Source organism: Pectinophora gossypiella, chromosome 11, assembly GCF_024362695.1.
Source record: "Pectinophora gossypiella chromosome 11, ilPecGoss1.1, whole genome shotgun sequence".
Classification (NCBI taxonomy): domain Eukaryota; kingdom Metazoa; phylum Arthropoda; class Insecta; order Lepidoptera; family Gelechiidae; genus Pectinophora; species Pectinophora gossypiella.
In genome coordinates this window covers 1,416,055-1,434,319 of record NC_065414.1, presented here as the reverse complement: position 1 = coordinate 1,434,319, position 18,265 = coordinate 1,416,055, and the positions used below count along the sequence as shown (strand labels likewise).

At 38.8% G+C, this 18,265-nt stretch overlaps 2 protein-coding genes and 1 long non-coding RNA gene across 3 annotated transcripts; all 3 read right to left on the bottom strand.

Annotated features, from left to right (window-relative positions):
• Positions 1 to 1,796: 1,796 nt before the first annotated feature.
• LOC126370776 (uncharacterized) lies at positions 1,797 to 2,974 on the bottom strand. Its single transcript, XR_007566921.1, has 3 exons — positions 2,818 to 2,974; positions 2,371 to 2,404; positions 1,797 to 2,088 (listed from the first exon to the last, which is right to left on the bottom strand). It is a non-coding gene; the product is annotated as an uncharacterized LOC126370776 (long non-coding RNA).
• A 1,124-nt stretch (positions 2,975 to 4,098) lies between these two features.
• LOC126370786 (uncharacterized) lies at positions 4,099 to 10,624 on the bottom strand. Its single transcript, XM_050015811.1, has 6 exons — positions 10,532 to 10,624; positions 8,640 to 8,877; positions 7,917 to 8,047; positions 6,342 to 6,458; positions 5,060 to 5,206; positions 4,099 to 4,128 (listed from the first exon to the last, which is right to left on the bottom strand). The coding sequence occupies exons 1-6, from the start codon at positions 10,622 to 10,624 to the stop codon at positions 4,099 to 4,101; spliced, it is 756 nt and encodes a 251-aa protein (XP_049871768.1).
• Positions 10,625 to 11,286: 662 nt separating this feature from the next.
• Positions 11,287 to 17,859, bottom strand: LOC126370785 (uncharacterized). The gene is made up of 9 exons (XM_050015810.1): positions 17,770 to 17,859; positions 16,554 to 16,788; positions 15,733 to 15,869; positions 15,072 to 15,188; positions 14,496 to 14,636; positions 13,742 to 13,976; positions 13,136 to 13,215; positions 12,098 to 12,266; positions 11,287 to 11,450 (listed from the first exon to the last, which is right to left on the bottom strand). The coding sequence occupies exons 1-9, from the start codon at positions 17,857 to 17,859 to the stop codon at positions 11,287 to 11,289; spliced, it is 1,368 nt and encodes a 455-aa protein (XP_049871767.1).
• Positions 17,860 to 18,265: the final 406 nt, after the last annotated feature.

Sequence of the window (18,265 nt, the reverse complement as noted above, 5' to 3'; positions counted from 1 at the left end):
AATAGGTAACTACCGATTTCATTCGATTTGTTACAATCAAACGAGTATTGGTTCTTAGTCGTTTGACCTAAAAGTAACAGGTACATTTTTGCAATTCTACAAGTTTTTTACAGTAACTAGATATATTATTTAAAAACAAATCGTAGTGTTGACATCTGCTGTGATTTCTACTAACCTTACGCTAACTTGTAATTATATTACTAACCTAAGCTTAGCCTAGATAAATATCAAATTTGATTAAGATTAGATAATTCAATGCCGTTTATTTTTTTTATTGAATCCAAGCAATTCAATTTGGTTAAATTAAATTCAATTGAATTTTATTTGATTGTATTTTTCCCGCGACTATTTCTAAAATCGAATACTCACCATATTTACAAAAATATATCCTGTAAGTACTTCATTTAATTTTATGATTCCATTTTCAAATAAAACTACAATTTAACGTGATTCTTAAAAAAATATGTTGTAAACTATTTGTTAAAAATTATTGTTACATAATTTGTTAATTTTAAGTTTGTTATTTATATTTTCAATGCAGCTAAAAGGTTTACAAGAGAAACGATTTTTAAATTAAAGCATTTAATACGTAGAAATAAAAGTAATAAATAAAATATGCACTGTTTTGTTTGACACATAGTTTTAAGACCTAAGTATATGACTCATAGGATATTATATTATAATAGTATAAATATGTTATGACCAAAAATATGTATTGACTATTATGAAAACCCTACGAGTAGAAGTAAGAGCCAATTTGTAAAGAACATAATAAATTGTAACATGAAAAGGTTTTTATTTTATAATCTATTACATAAATACTTTATATACGTCGCACTGCTGGGCACAGGCCTCCCCTCAATCAACCGGGTGTGTATAGGGGTTGGCGGGGTATGGATAGGGAATATGGAGGTATGGTTTTAATATATCTATTTATTTATTTATAAAAAGGTACACCAACTGCTTATATAATAAAACATGAAATAAAATAAAAGTTACATCAGGACTGTTATACATATAATAATATGCCAGTATAGGTGCATACAACATTTGCAGTGTAAGACAACGTAATCGTGTAGGTAGATACCTAAATTATACAAATATAATTATACAGATATATAAACTTTATTTCTCGCAAATTCGTCGTAGAATCCGTGCAAATTAATTATCAGTACTAGAGATGCAACATCGGCATAAGTGTTGTGCCGTTCTCAGGAACGTTCCCAAACTGGAGTGTTCCCGTTGTAAAAATTCTTTAACAGTAAGGACACTGACAGCCGACGGCTATTTTCTAAACATCACCATTCGGAAGTTTTTCAGAGATATACCTATTTTCTTGTTTTATACTTTTTTGAGTGTGTTTTTTCCGTAGTCGGGTTTTAGTTTTTAAATTTACATTGTTTATATATAAGTTTTGCACCTTTTTACGGCTCATCACTGATCGGCATCACGAACTCGTACATATATATTTTTTTTATATAATAAATAATATAATCTTCTTCTTATCGTGTGGGTTGTGAGGTGAATTACCAACCTCATCATTATAGTGTGCAAAGTTACAAAGTTTAAAACAAAAAGGAAATAAGTGTTAGAGAAAATGAACTACAATAGACAATTCCAAAAAATCCGTGCACTTGTGTGTGTGTGTTTGTGTGTGTGCCGGCGCGCGTGCGCGCGTGCATGCGTGCTTGTGTGTGTGTGTGTATGTGTAACCTATATAGCCGTCTTCTTCACATTAATCCCCTTCCGGATTTATACAAACGACACTTTCTTGCAAATCAAAATGTCTCGTATCAGTCTCTTCGAATTCCTCTTCAATTTCTGACTCGTCATCATTTTCAGGGATGATCTCCCGGACGAATAGTTTTGTCAAATCATTGCATTGTTTTTTATCGTCGTCTTCTTCAGAGTCGTCGAGTGTATGACTCATTTGCTCTAGTTCTTCATCAATACATTCTTCAATTTCTTCTTCGATTCGATCTTCTTCGGTTTCCATCACCACGTCGTTGTCCATGTCGTGGATCGAGTAAGGCTTTAGTTTCGGCAGCGCCAGGAGTGAACCGGCCAGAGATGCAGAGGATATGGAACCTGTAGAAAGAAGTAAGATTGGACTTTTTCTTGAGGATTTAAAATGTTTTTGTGTGTGACCAGGATCCAGCCTGGTCTTAAGCAGCGATGTGGTCGAAAGTGGAGCGCGCAAACCCAAATAGTGCCTGTTCTCTCTTACCTTGAAAATCCCCAAATTATATATATCGGGAATAATGACGCAGGAGGTGAAATCTACGTCATTCTTACTACTTATCCTCTTCAATCAATCAGTAATTCTTGTTCTATCGTGTGGGTTAAAGTTTAAAATATTTAAATACTTACTAACTCGTTGATGAGTTATGTAAACTTCCGTTTTCTGAAAAATAAAAGTTTATTTGTTTAAATTATTTATTTAATGGTTTTCTTCTGACTACTTTTGCCTTTTGCCTATTGGCGTGTATTTAATATATATTTTTTTATTATTAATTTTGTATTTTCTTGTATTTGTGTTAAATAGGTACACAAACTCAAATTTAAAGTCAAAAATATCTTTATTCAGTAGGTAACATATTTACACTTTGAATAGTCATAATTTTACATAAGGAACGTCTCATCCACCTAAAACTACTGCAGCTTCTCACAATCAGTACAGCCGGGGAAAATACGCTGCAAGAAAAACCTGCACAGGGCCCTAGACGTTCTTTAACAATTTAGTAATTTGGCTGTCTAATATCAGTTTCCAGAGAACTAATCATATGCATTCATATCTTCTAGATAATCACTACTTACTCTTATAATAACCTTTAAGTTTCTGTTTAGTAATTAAACAGTCTTAAAATTGTTCAAAGGTAAATTCTGAATGTCACTGGTAAACTCCAATCCTTTTGTTCATTTTTTATCATCCAAAACAATAATTTAATTACTAAGAAATAAGAGAACGAAATAGTGAAACGAGTGAGTGTGTGCGAGTGAGTGAGAGTGTGTGAGTGGGTGAGTGAGTGAGTGTGTTTAAGAGTGTAACGGAAGTCGCCACGCATCTAATAGTGAATGAAACGGCTTAATTGTTTTTAACAGACTTTAAAAAGGAGGAGGCAACCTGTCGAAAATACGGCATCACAATGCCTAAAAAAACTCTTTTCGTATTTTATACTTACATACATAACATGAACAGGATATATACGTCCCATTGCTGGGCATAGGCCACCCCTCAATCAACCAGAGGGTGTAAGGAGCATACTCCACCACGATGTGCCACTGCGGATTGGTGGAGGATTTTATAGGTACTTACATCACTAATATTGTCGGAATCCGTAAGAACAGCTGCTTCTCCCTTCAGACGTGGTTCCTTAAACAATATAATTTAATTATCATATGTCCGGCCAAGTAGCTAATGACATTTGCAGAAAATCTACAATCATCATTATCAGCCGTACGACGCCCACTGCTCGGCATAGGTCTCCCCCAAGGATCTCCACGACGATTGGTCATGTGCTGCCCGCATCCAGCGGCTTCCCGCGACCTTCACCAGATCGTCGGTCCACCTTGTAGCGGGCCTACTCACCAAATCTACAATATGTCACGTAAAAAAAAATCAGCATGTAAGAAAGGATAAAGGATTGGTGATTCTGGGGTCAAGTCACATAAACTCTTTATTTTTCACTTTCCTTCCACCGACTGTAATTGGAATACCATTGTATTGAAGTCTATAAATTATGTAATACAAACTGGATTTAAAAAAAAAGAAAAGAAAGGAAAACATGAAACAGTAGGACTAGGGCCCTGTGCTGGGAGGTTTTCTGGCCACGTCTTTCCCTCAGCGTTACAGATTCCGATGTGGTAGTTGATTTACAGCTAGTTACATAATATGTAATTTAATTTTTTGACGTTCAAAAAGCGCTAACTTTGTAAGCCAATTTTGAAAAATAAATATTTATGATTTTTTTTTTTAATTTGGGGCGATGGACGTCACCATCTAGCGAATCTGATTTGCACCTTTTGCTATTGTCAATAAGACACAAAATATTTTAGCAAAAAAAAATGCAGATACGCCAGTTTGAAAAATCAGCCACGTTATGTGCTGTTCCCGGGAATATCTACAATCTGGAAATGTTTCAGTTATAAAAACTCTTTCATAGTAAGAACACTGGCTGCTTTTCTTTTTCAAATTGTTCTTTCTTGTACGGTCACGAGCATTAATATGTATACACTTTGGTACCATGTCACATTAACTTTTTTGACAAATTGACCTGTAAGTCTCACTAAATGTCAAATATTTTAGTGCGACAGAGTCCTAAAGTGGGTACTTCATATTGCTCATGACTGCACTCTGGTCTTATCTGCCTAAAGGTTAGGTAATAAAGTTTTTGTTATTGTGTAAGTTTAGCGACTTTTTACTATCGAGAACGTTCTAAAAGTGGAAACACTTCTTGGAACGCCACACGATGGAATGGGTCTTCTTCAAATTCAAATTCAAAAATATCTTTATTCAGTAGGTAACTTCGAATCGTCAATTTTTTCATGTAACGATCTTACTTACATGCTGTGGTAGCCCAGTTGGCAGGACGCTTGCCTCTCACTTTGAGGTCGCAGGTTCGAATCCAGCACAGGCGTAAACCAATGATCGTCGAATTTGTTTTCGAATTCACGTTTGAATCATAAATGATTATCACGTGCTCAGCGGTGAAGGAAACTACCGTGAGGAAACCCACATTCCCGAGAAATGCATTTTCGGAGGTAAATATGTGACCTAACCTGTATTGGGATGGTTTTTCCTTTGCGGGTTGGAAAGTCAGATAGGCAGTAGCTTCTGTAAAATATGGGACTTGTCAAATTTTCCGGTTAGGTAAGCGGACCCACTTGCGTCAGACAGAGTACTGCGGGGCGGAAGGCAAGAGGGAAACCACTGCCCTATTTTTCCCTAAAACAGTAGCATTAATGCTATACCGACAAGAGCGTGGCTCTTAAATTGATGATGAAGGGGACCCTGTGAAAAACGGGATAACGCTAGGGAGATGTTGATGCTCTTACTTACCTCTGTTGCCTTTTGTATATCTTTGTCGATTTCGTCGTAATGGAGTTCTGCTGCGTCTGCGCGGTCGAGGACGTCATCAGCGTATGTCCACTGGTTGTTTGTTTGTTTGGCTAGCTCGCGTCTTACACCGTAAGCTCGATAGGCTGCCTGTTGACATAAAACATAACACAGCATCGCGCATTGCACCCCAAAGGGGTAGGTAGGTTTATATTGTAGGTATACACACCCACTCCTCGCCAGCTATGTTTAAATCTCATGTAGGGTAAGCCTATTGCCATTAACAGGGCACAAAGTCAAAAGCAAAGTATTTATTGCAAACCATAATGGTAAAAAGTTGGTATAAAATTGATACACATATAGACTCGTGAGGGTATAGCAAAAAAACAACAAAAAGTAAAATAAAAATCTCTTAACGACATTTTATTATTCAAAAATAAAAATAATAATAATGAGTAGTAAAACAAAAAAGAATCAAAAAAACTATAATATTTATGGTTTAGTTTAAGTGTTAATTCTACATAATTTATTTTATTTTGAGTTTTGTTTATTTGTTTTAGTTTATTTAATTTTATTAAAAAATAATAATAATAAAATCTTTATTTTGCGTTGAAACACTATTTCTTTTTGTTTTGTTTCATATTTTTGTTCTGTAACTGTTTTGTTTATGGTGTAAATAAAGAATGTAAATAAAAACTATATTATAACATCAATAGTAAGGCATAGAATAAGGAATAATACTACTTAAAGGTAGACAGTTTATTTATAATGTAATAATGTGAGAAAAACTCTTGCAGTGTGTAAAAACTTTTCCAACTAAGAATTTTCAAATCCTATGATATCAATTATCTATGTTCCAAACGTAAATAAAGTCGAATATCGAATTGAGTGTTTTCGAACCTGAGCCGGAATTTGAACCAAAAAAAAAAAGAAAAAATATACGGCCGAATTGAACTTGCTCCTTTTTTGAAGTCGGTAAAAACACATAAATAGCCCATATAGGTTCCACTGCTGGGCACAGGCCTCCCCTCAATCAACCGGAGAGGGTATGGAGCATACTCCACCACGCTTGTCTAGTTCGAGTTGTAAGAGGTGTTAGGGGTATCAGCCCGGGACCAATGGCATAACGTGCCTTCCGAAGCACGAAATTCTCTTACTTTTTCTCATAAATCATCATAATCCATCTTAAGACATCGTCAACAGTGGCTGCAAGTTGTCTTTGATTACTTGTGGCTCTGCCCACCCCATTAGGGATTGCAGACGTGAGTTTATGTATGTATGGTACCTGTATTCTGATAGCCATGCGATGGTACTGATCCTCGGTAGGGTGAGTCTTGCGGTACAGGTCCATGGTGTGGCGGACTGCTTTTGAAACTTCGTCTAAATCTGCGTCTGGTGTTGACTGCAATATTGGACAAATAAATATGCAATAGGCTAGCTACCACCTCGTGTCTTATAGGGAAGTCAAGGAATTGGCCTTTGATAGACTGGAATGGAAAAAAGCTCTTAAATTGATGATGAGGCTTGTTTCCAACTCGTCAAATCGGGGTGCTTAAAAAGGCCACATCAAAGCAATTCATCTAAAAAAGCAATATTGCTATTTGACATTTGTGTGCATTGCGCACTTACTGTTGACGACAGGTCGACATGGCAATCGGGGCATAAGGTGAGCCGCGGAGGCGGGGTCGCCCCGCACACCCGCACAGTCCCCGCGGCGTCTTAGTCTTAGTGTCGCACGAGTCCGTATCGACCGCGTTTATCGGTTATAATCTCGCTCACATAATTTATTACTATTGTGTTTTAAAAATGGCTACGGTTGCATCTTCGTCGCGTGTTCAAGCAAAAAAACCAATAATTCACTCTCAAGCTCGAGAACTAGCTAGAAAAGTGTTAGAAAATTGTGACATTGAACGGAAAAATAATTGTTTTTGTAGCGATACGTTAGATGATTCAGATGAATAAATATTAACTTAAATGAAAACGTGGTATTATTTTATTCACATTTTGTTACATACATAATAAAAATATATTGAAAACGTCACGTCACTAGAGAATTGCCATGTCGACCTGTCGTCTACATTACTTTATAATGCGAAAATGTCAAATTGCAATATTGCTTTCTTAGATGAATTGCTTCGATGTGGTTTTTTTAACTCCTCAGCTCAGTATAATTATCGATTATATTTTATATTTCAATCTTCTTCTTCTATCGTGTGGATTAGCAACCCCATCAATCCTGGTGTCAGGGTTATTACTGAGCCGCCATAGGCCCCTGACATGACTCATGTAACGACTACATACTTACATCAGTAAGTAAAAACCGGGACCAACGGCTTAACGTGCCTTCCGAAGAACGGATCATCTTATTTTCGGACAATCAGGTGATCAGCCTGTAATATCCTAACCAAATTAGGGATCACAAAGTGATTTTTGTGATTTTTCCCCACCGGGATTCGAACCCGGGACCTCCGGATCGTGAGCACAACGCTCAACTTCTGGACCACGGAGGCCGTATATTTCAATAAGGTAACATTTTACAATCGTTTCAATGCGCGGTAAGTATTAGATCTGTCAAAGTACGTAAGCTAGTGTTGTGACTTCATTAGCATAGTGACGTATTGGTCGATATTAGGTCGACGATTCTTTTCTATCTAACAGCGGGCTTAGCACCGTAAGCGCGCGACTCTTTCTCGCCTTGACATACGTCACCCATCACCCTCTCACAGAACTGCACAGAAAGAGACAGACGATCTCTGTCGCGGCGAGAAAGAGTCGCGTGCTAGGCCCGCAGTATTTACTTAGATAATGCTTGATGTACAAGTATTTGAGGGCGGAAAGTGAAAGTTTTATTAATACTTACATTAAAAATACCTGTCTGGTGTGTGTAATGACGCAGGAAAGTCTTGCGAACTGCCTCTTGTATCTTAGACATCTGTTCCACTGGAATTGATGTTCTCAGTAGCAGCTTTTGTAAAAGATTTCCTTCTTCAACTGAAAAGTGCGCAAGATTAATAACCACTGCTTTTTTGACGTGACTTATTGTAGATTTGCCACAAATGGCATTAACTACTTGGTCGGACAAATGTGGAGCTTTGAAAGTTGTCTCCCGGTACAAAATTTAAGAATACAGGCCTGATGGTGCCCCGTTGGGCGCGAACCTCGTCTCAGGGCGTGTCTGAGAGGATAATATTTGAAAGATTTAATCGACCCTTCTTCTTCTATCGTGTGGGTTGTGAGGTGAATTACCAACCTCATCAACCGTGGTGTCAGGGTTATTATTAAGCTGCCAAAGGCCCTTGACATGGCTCATGTAACGACTACTTACTTAGGGTGGTATTAATAAACTAATCTCAGCTTCGAGACTGCCCTCAAGATCATGTCAATGTGACAGTTCTTATATAAAAACGGGGACTTGAGCATGATCTTGAGGACAGTCTCAGCTGAGATTAGTTTATTAATACCACCCTTACATCGGTAAGGAAGCACGGATCATCTTACTTTTGGACAATCAGGATTTCGACTCTAGTGGGTCGATATTTAACAATCACCTTCAATAAAAGATTAACAAAACACAGTCACGTACAGATCTTTCCCTCATCAGCTGCATCAAGATGTTTGTTAACAAGTTTGGTCACGATGGCGACATCCTCCACACTCAGCCCCAAATATTTGAGCTCGTCTTCCAACCCTGTAGCGCAGAGGTACTTGCAGACGTCACGGCATAACCTGCTGGCGATGCTAAGGTTTTCTCTAGTTACCAGCAGCGTTGATAGATAGTCTGCTATGAATCCTAGCAGGTCTTTTGGTTGTGCTCTGAGAACCTGTTGTGGGAGGAAATAGACTTAGAAGCCAAGTTTTTGTTTTTTTAATTGATTTTGATGAAAAATCGGCTACAGCTAGGCTATGATATTTGCTGAGCTGCAGTCGTTTCGGCATTGTTTATAATTCAATTGTTAATTTTTACCACTAAGCAATTTGTAATTATGTATTTTTGCCGAATAAATATTTTTCTTTTTCTTTCACAAATCAAAATCGAATTTTTGATAAATCGAAATTTCCAATCGACGTTCTCCAAACACACGATAGATGGCGTTGTTCACTTTTAACGTGATAATTGCCTATTTTCTCATTGCTGGGGGTACATAATTATTCAAAAATGTAATGTAATGGCATAAGCATATATAAAACTAATTGTTGCTTGATATTTCCGCTTGGCGTTCCCCAAAAACACGATAGATGGCGTTGTTAAGGCTTCTAATTTCATGGATAACACACAAATATGCATCATTTATTTTTGTTTTTGGGTATAAATGATAACCTTTGTTATTTGTTACACAGGCAAAACACAAATCTTCCACTCGTTATTATTCTGATCATAATAAAGAAAAGCAATATAGGCAATGTCTGATCCAAATATTAAGCAATAATTATTTTTATAATATGCCTCTTCAATCTAGCATGTATGCATACCTTAGTAAATATAAAGTTTAGTTATGGCTGTATTTTGAAAAATGGGAGTTAGCGGGAAAAAAATTGTATGAAAAAATCTAAACTGCATAAGTTAGATGCTTGAAATTTGATATGCACTCCCACACACACAAAGATCTCTCTTTTATAACACGCCACGCGGACGAAGTCGCGGGCAAAAACTAGTATATTATATATTTCTTAATAAGTATGTACCCGAGCAATGAGAAAATATGCAATTATCACGATAAATCTGCACAACGCCATCTATGTTGTGTTTGGGGAACGTAGCGTGGAAAGTCCCTTTGCTTAATATCACATGATTTGATGATTATGCTTTGAGTGCATTCTTTGATTTTTCTGGTTTCTAGAAAAGATGTGTTTATAAGCTCAGCGTTCAGCTGCTTGTCTTCCCGGGCATGTCGTAAAAACCGACAGAGGGATTGTGTCCTCTAACATGATGGACTAATGTTATGGGCGATAGGCTGATCCCTTATCACCATAAGGTTTATCCATATAAACCTATAAGGTTTATCCATAAGGTCCAGCTTACGACATCGTATCAACAGTGGCTGCAAGTTGTCTTTGATTTCTTGTGGCTCTGCCCACCCCATTAGGGATTACGGGCGTGAGTTTATGTATGTATGTATGTATGTATGTGTTTATTAACATTATGTGTTTATTAACATTTTTATACGAAGAAACTGAATATTTATTAAATTATTATGTCATCATCATCACCAGCCCATTAACGTCCCCACTGCTGGTGCACGGGCCTTCCCTATGGATGGATAGGGAGATCGGGCCTTAAACCACCACGCGGACCCAGTGCGGATTGGTGGTTATTAACGACTGCTAATGCAGCCGAGACCAACGGCTTAACGTGCCTTCCGAAGCACGGAGGAGCTCGAGAAAAAACCTTTGTTTTTTGTGGTCACCCATCCTACGCTGCCGGCGTTTACCGCTGCGCCGCCGAGCTCCTCAAGTAATAATATGATATTTAAATACCTCTCTTGATATATCACTCATCAAATCCTTCAGACCCTCCGGCAAGGCAATTCTACAGTTGTCATAAATTTGTATTTTCAATAAGTCCTCCATTGTATTTGCAGTAAGTATTTATTAATATCCTAATAACGTTACACAATTTTATAATATTTGTCAAAAAAATAGATTAGGTCAGATAAATCTAGTAGGCAACAACAGTAAAAACAATTAAAACAAATAACTACTATATAACGAATAAATTATCTAGGCCTAAATAACGAAACGAAACTTTTCATTAAATTTGTGATCCTATGAATGGAAATTACAAGTAATATGTGCATATTTTCAGTTACATTCAACACATTTGTGAAGGTGACCAAAAATACTAGTTATAAAACAAAAATATTATAAACCTATGACGATAAATTTATATTCTTAGTCTAGCCAGCACTCGTAGCATATATAACTCATATCGCACATGGTGCGACAAATGAGCCAATAGATTTTAAAGGATTTTGTTTTAACATTCACCAGTGAGTAGGGAAACTCACAAAGAGAAAATTGAATCGACTAGCTAGTCTGATTCGGACAGGATTTGAACCCGCAGCTCTTGTTAAGCCGATACGTGTTAACCAGTATTACACCACTGGGTCCTCATCCTATACGTGCGAATATTACGATCTGTATATATCATCATAGATTTTATAACAAAAGAGAACTGGTTCATTTATTGCATCGCGTGCGATAGCAGTATGTTGCGGGGGTAGGTTGCTAGCTCATTCTCCCTCTTCTTCAGTAGATGCTCCACCAGTGCCAGTTTCCCCACCAGTGTCTGCTGTGTCAGGAGCGGTAGTGTCCTCAACATCAGTGGAGCGAGCTGTGTCTGGTGCCGAAGACGGCACGGATGCTGCTGGTGCACTGTCATCGTCCACTGTAATATCTACGACAAAAGGAAAACAATCATCTTTTCTGATATATGCAAAAAATTCGTTCAGATGAAGGCAGCGCCCACCTTAGACCTGCCAGGTAGTTAATGTTAGCGGCAAACCTACAATAAGTCCTACAGTAATTCAATCAGTCAATCTGCTTTTGCTTTCTACGAAATATTTAAAGAGGACACTGATGCTAAAGGGAACAATTCGACAAAGGTAAGTCAGCTGTGTATTATCATGATGTTATCATGATAGACCTTACAAAAACATTTTGAGTCTAAAGCCTAATGGATACAAGGCACCGCTAACATTAAGAAAACCGTTGTGAACGTTGATTTTCTTTTACCCGGAATGAAATTCGTTGAGGTTTTCAACGAGAAAATCACATTATAATGTGATTTTTAAAAAAAGCGCTTACGTGGTCTTCACTAAAAGGTGACGACTGGATCTCTGCTAAATACTTCCACAAATGAGTTCTTTAATAATTTATTTTAAGTAAAAATCACGAACACGGTTGGTTCGATCATTATAGACAGCCACCACCACCACTTTGGCCGAACAAAACAAAATCAGTGACGCGTGGGTATTTCATTCATCTTGCGATGGATCTGCTTCTGACTAGTCTATTTGAGAGTCAACCTTCTTTTAATCTTACCTTCAGGTACTTCAGCAGCTACCTCAGCGACCTCGGGAACCGCAGGCACCTCGGGGGGCACCTCAATAGCTTCTGCTACCTCAGCGACTGCCTCCTCCTTAGGCGTCTCAGCACCTGCCTGCGCTATCGAAGCTACAGCCTTTAACTCATCATTTATCTCCTTGTATTGCTGGAATAAAGAATAAGTAACTATTAGGTTTTCTTGTTGTTTTTCTTTTTGATTTTCGTTAATATAGGACCCTCAGGCGAGGTCGATGGTCGACTTTTTTTTTTGACATGACTTATTGTAGATTTGCCGCAGATGGCATTAACAACTTAGCCGGACAAGTGGGGAGCGCAGAAGGCTCTCATCCAGGAACAGGTTAGATCACATACCTACGAAACGCATACGTATCTCGAATCTCGAAAATGTGAGTTTCCTTACGATGGTTGACATCACACCAAAGAAGAACATTGGATACTAATGACTCAACACGGCCTTGTTTATCTGTTCCTTCTAATGCGTATCTGTACCCTATCTTATGCCTAGAGAAATGCAGATCATGAAGACTAAAAACCGCATGCAAATTCATTTCGTGGTTTCGTATATATTATTATATTAACCCGAATATACACGATATCTCTTTCATAGTGTGGCATCTCTCCTACATTTCAGTATACGATGATGTGATCCAGCGATTTCGGCTACGATGACCGCTTCAACTACCAACCATGTACGCAAGCATGGATTCTTTGTTTGAATTGGGAATTCCCAATGGGGTAAGCAGAGGCGTTTAGTATTACAGCCATTCCTCACCAGCTATGTCTAAGTCCCATGTAATAGGATGCGAGCCTATTGCCATTAATCTGGCACAAATCTTGGAAACCACGTAATAACAATTATCTATGATCCAAACATGAATTAAAACTCACAAAGTTCAATTCGGTGGTTTAAAACCTGAATTGGGGTTCGAATCCGTGACACTGAGATGAAAGTCATCCGTTCTCCAAACAGGGCTATCATGGATTTTATTAGTTCTAACCTACAACGGTACTCACAGGAACTCCGAACGAAATCCGGGTGGTTTGCTCATCTTTTGATGGCGGAAGCTCTTCGGTCGGTTGTGGGGACGGTGATGCTGTAACAGGGTTTAAATAGGTACATGTTATTACTGCCTTAACGGCCTCCGTGGTCCAGTGATTGAGCGTTAAGCTCACGATCCGGAAGTCCCGGGTTCGAGTCCCGGTGAGGAAATATTACAAATATTACTTTGCAATCTCTAGTTTGGTTAGGACATTACAGGCTGATCACCTGATTGTCCGAAAGTAAGATGATCCATGCTTCGGAAGGCACGATAAGCCGTTGGTCTCGGTTACTACTTACTGATGTAAGTAAGCAGTTGTTACATGAGTCATGCCAGGGGCCTTCGGCGGTTCAATAGTAACCCTGACACCAGGGTTGATGAGGTTGATAATCCACCTCACAACCCACACGAGAGAAGATAACTGCCCTCTACAGGGAGTTATAATACAGCGAACATTGTCAGCATAAACTGAATTTAGAAATGAGGGCGTTCGAGATTTTTTCTGACAGCAGATGACGCTTCGTAGACGTCAGGAGGGTCAAAAGGCCACATTGAAGTAATTTACTTAACGACTACTTACCAGCATGTTGAGAATCTTTATCTTTGACGTCATGAGAACTAAAGAGATGTGCGCTCATGCTCTTTGAAGACATCATCCTGCTCGTTTTCCTCTCGACGGTTGCCATTTCCAGCGGATCGCCTTCCCCTTCTTCATGATACATTATCACTTTGTTAGGGTCGTAACCTAAGTTCAGTGCCTTCTTTTCTTCATCTGCAAACATCTTGTCTACGTCATCTTGTTTCACTTTCACGTCCTGGAATATAAATATGCACGTAAGTACGAACAAGTTTTTCGTTACATAGGCCTTTGGTAGTTCAATAATAACCCTGACATCAGGCTTGCTGAGGTTGATCATCCACCTCTTAGTACATATAATAGCATGGATATAGTTTTTGGGTATCCATACATAAATACGTTACGATATGGCAAAGAGTGTATCGTGCCATGACATGCCGCGAGACACTGTCCATCATATCTATTTTAGGAATTATCAAAAGTGGGTGCAAATAGTCTTCTGTGGGGCCTGCAGTCGTCCAATGTTTATCTACGTAGATAACATTCGTTACGTCTTTCAATCAAGACCACATCAAGACGATATAATTCGCGCCGCGCGCGGTTTGCTGCGGTGTGCTGCGAGGGCTGGTAATTTGTATCTTTGCCCACTTAAGAATTCTGAGTGAACAGAAAAAGCCACACACGACAATTTTGTGTGTCGAGACATACAAAAATGCTGCCAAAAAGAGGTTTTAAAGTAAGACTCCTGCAAACTCACAACAACTCGTCCAAGATCCATTTCTCTAGCTTCGGCGATATCTGTTGGAGGACCAGGGACCTCCGACTTTGGAGCATGCTTCTTCTTCGGTTGCAAGTGCTTCAGCATCTTCTTGCGGACATAGTAGCCTTTGTAGGCTGCCTGTTAGGTAAAAAAAAATATGTAACTTTTGTTAAGTACTTCATCCTACCTATCTCCCTCGTCCTACGTTCCTCTTAAACCTAGCGGTTAGAATTTTTGTCTTCTGCCTGACAATATTTAAAATTTTGGGATCTGTCCCAGTTTAGTTATTGGAATATGTTACCTAATGTCGATTGTTGATTCGGACATATACAGTGGAGGAAGGATAATATATTATGATTACGAAAGCAGTATATAAAGCGACAGTTGGCTACACAAAACACATATTTAGAATGTAGAGTAGGTACCGGACACTGTCTGGGTCTAAAAAAAATATTATTTATTTAAAGTAAATAGCTGATTCGTCATAATATCCATAAGGAAAACAAAATTATTTACATTCCTTAACACCATAATCATCGATCTAAGATTAAACAAAGAATGAATAAGCTTTGCCTGGATTCTTTGGGTAGCTCTTGTCAGTTCACTGTATGAGGGTTTGGTTCTCTTGTAAATCTCCAAGGTGTGTTGGGCGGCAATCTCCCACGGCTGATCAGGTTGTACCTTCAGATTCTGAAATTATTTTGACACATCCAATAAGTGGTGGAATGGTCTTGTGAAACTTTACATACCTATCAAAATGGAACACTGGAATTGATGGGTACTTCATCTTCGGTTTTTTTCTACTCAAGTTGTCACTAGTGATAATGTCCTGAGCCGAGGTTCGCGCCCAACTGGGCACCCTCAGGCCTGTTGTCTTAAACGTTGTATCGGGTGAGGCCTTCAGCGCTCCCCATTTGACCGGCCAAGTAGTTAATGCCATCTGAGGCAAATCTACAATAAGTCCGTCAAAAAAAAAAAAGGTGATAATGCAGTTCTCATCATCTTTCTGCCCTTATCCCACTCTAAGTGGGGTTGGCACAATGTGTATTCTTCCACTTACAGATTCCATCCACATAAATAAAAGTAAGTGCGCCAAATGTCAAATTGCAATATCATTTTGTAGATGAATTGCTTCGATGTGGCCTTTTTAATCTCCAGTTGTCATAAAGCTGGACTTGTTAAGCCTACAAGAAGTTAGAAGAATCAGCTTTGCGTATGTATGAGTACAAATTACCTGCTCCAGCAATTTCTTGCGGTACCAGTAATCGCGGTATGCGTTCCTGGTGACCTCGCACACCTGAGCCGTCAGTTCTTCATCTAATGCGCTTCTCTTCAGCACCTTCTTCAGGATCTCTTCTTCTCTTATCTTCTCTGAAAATAATTATTCACATACATAAACAGCCTGTTTACGTTCCACTGCCGGGCCTCCCCTCAATCAACCGGAAGGGCATACAAATCGAGTTAAAGAACATGATTCAAGTTTGGTTAGGAAAATGAAGAGTACCTTTATTTCAGAGGTTAATTTAGTTCATCTAGCGATGACATCTCTGGCTAGTCCAATTGGGAATATTTTAATCTTTTTCCTTTCGTGTGAATTACCAACTCATCAACCCAGATGTCAGGGTTACTATTGAACCGCCAAAGGTCCCTGACATGACTCATGTAACGACTACTTACTTACATCAGTAATTAGTAACCGGGACCAACGGCTTAATGTGCCTTCCGAACAGATCATCTAATACAGATCTTAATATTTTAGTGAGTTAATGTTAATTACAGTTCCGCAGTGGAGCAGCATGGTGGAGTATGCTCCATACCCACTCCGGTTGATTGAGGGGAGGCCTGTGCCCAGCAGTGGGACGTATATAGGCTGTTTATGTTTTGTTTTTTATGTTAATTTGGATTCGTCCTTTCTGTGTATCTTTAATCTTCTTTACTGTTTCTTTGCTGTTGTGTGTTTGTGTGTTCTTTGCTGTGTGTTGTTGTTGTGTTTGTGTGTTGTGTTGTGTTTACTGTTGCTTTCTTGTTTACTGTTAAAGAAGATTATCATATTACCTCTCCCTTCTACAGCAATGACGCTCTCAATCTCCTCCTTGATGACTTGGGCGAGCATTTCAGCTTCAGTCTTGACCATGCCCAGCTGGATCAGATGTTCGGACACCGATGGCTTGCAGTCACATAGATCTTCCAGGATCTTGACAGCCAAGATTCCATGCTCCCTCGTGACAAGAAGTACGGATAGATAGTTCGCTATGAAGTCAAATATTTTTCTCGGTTGTTCTCTTAACACCTGAAAGCGATTATACACCTAAATTCTATTTGATCTATGTACAAATATTAACGCATATTTATGGAACACGCCGTTCGTGCCTCACCCAGCAGAGTCCACATAACACCAGCATCGTGGTTCACGCGCGACTTGTACTGAGTGAGGCCCTTTTATCTCAGGACGTCCACCACCACCTTATGATCATTTTAATGAACATCATCCTATGCTTTTTGTAATTCTTTTGTGATTTTTTTTAAGTGATGTTATTGTCTTGTCTTTGTGTGTGGCGTCCTTTTATAATAAACAAATTCTATTCTATATTCTTCTATCGTGTGGGTTGTGAGGTGGAGTACCAATCTCGTCAACCGTGGTATCAGGGTTACTATTGAGCCGTCAAACGCCCCTGAATGGCTCATGTAACGACTACTTACTTACATCAGTAAGTAGTAACCGCGGGACTAACGGCTTAATGTGCGGCTGCGCATGCGTGTTTTATTCTATTATCATTTTGAATCTGGAGACATATCAGTAACTTATAAAAGCACACATTCACACATACACATTGACGTGCCTTCAGAAGCACGGATCATCTTACTATTTGCCGTCTGGGTAAATTTTCACTGAACCCTGGCCTCTTTTAGTGAACTGCGGCATCCATATACCTTGGTTTTCCAACTAAATATTTGTGTGTATATTTTAATGTTGTAAATGTAATATGTGTGTCGAAGGTTTTACCTGAATAAACTTTATTATTTACTTTCGGACAATCGGGTGGGCATTTTACAATGGTCGGTACATACTTAGATACATAAATAACACTGCTGGGCACAGGCCTCCCCTCAATCAATCGGAAGGGGTATGGAGCATACTCCACCACGCTGCTCCACGGCAACCATACCATGGTCCAGGTCATGGTATGGTGGTGGTGAGGTGGTCTGTACCCTGGTCGGTAGAAACTAATAAGTATTACTAAGCATATTAAGAGTATACAAACAAACAAACCTCTCTAGATATGTCTGCCATAAGTTCTCGAAGACCCTCAGGGATTGAGAACACGTTTGAACATCCGTGTTTTTGAAGCAACTCATTCATTTTGTAATATAACAATGATTTATAATAAATGTGGTGAAAGGGAAAGATAAACCTCAGTTTTGACAATGGCAGCAGACGTTCCCTCGATATTACAGTTGACAAATTATTCTTCTTTAATGAAGGCGCAAAGAAGATTCTGAATTAAGACTAGCCTTCGTGGTTAGCAGTTAGAGTGTTGGGCTCAGGAGCTGGAAGTCCGGTTTCGATTCCCGATTTGGACATTATCGAAAATCACTTTGTAAGACTGTCTTTTATTTCGGTAGGACATTGCATATTGAGTCACCTTATTGTTCGTAAAAATAAGATGATTATGTACTTCAGAAAGCGTGTTAACTAATGGGCTTTTTTTAACTACTTGGCCGGACAAATGGGGAGCGCTGAGGGCTCTCACCCGGGAACAGGTTAG

Excerpts from the sequence above, each read along its gene's own strand:
- LOC126370785 (XM_050015810.1), bottom strand. The coding sequence starts at position 17,859 with ATGAATGAGTTGCTTCAAAAACACGGATGTTCAAACGTGTTCTCAATC. Across the intron at positions 12,267-13,135 it reads GGATTTCGTTCGGAGTTCCT|CAATACAAGGAGATAAATGA; the intron begins GTGAGTACCGTT and ends TCTTTATTCCAG. Across the intron at positions 11,451-12,097 it reads AGCTGCTGAAGTACCTGAAG|ATATTACAGTGGACGATGAC; the intron begins GTAAGATTAAAA and ends CTTTTGTCGTAG.
- LOC126370786 (XM_050015811.1), bottom strand. The coding sequence starts at position 10,624 with ATGGAGGACTTATTGAAAATACAAATTTATGACAACTGTAGAATTGCC. Across the intron at positions 8,048-8,639 it reads AGCTGATGAGGGAAAGATCT|TTGAAGAAGGAAATCTTTTA; the intron begins GTACGTGACTGT and ends CGCACTTTTCAG. Across the intron at positions 6,459-7,916 it reads ACCAGACAGGTATTTTTAAT|TCAACACCAGACGCAGATTT; the intron begins GTAAGTATTAAT and ends CCAATATTGCAG.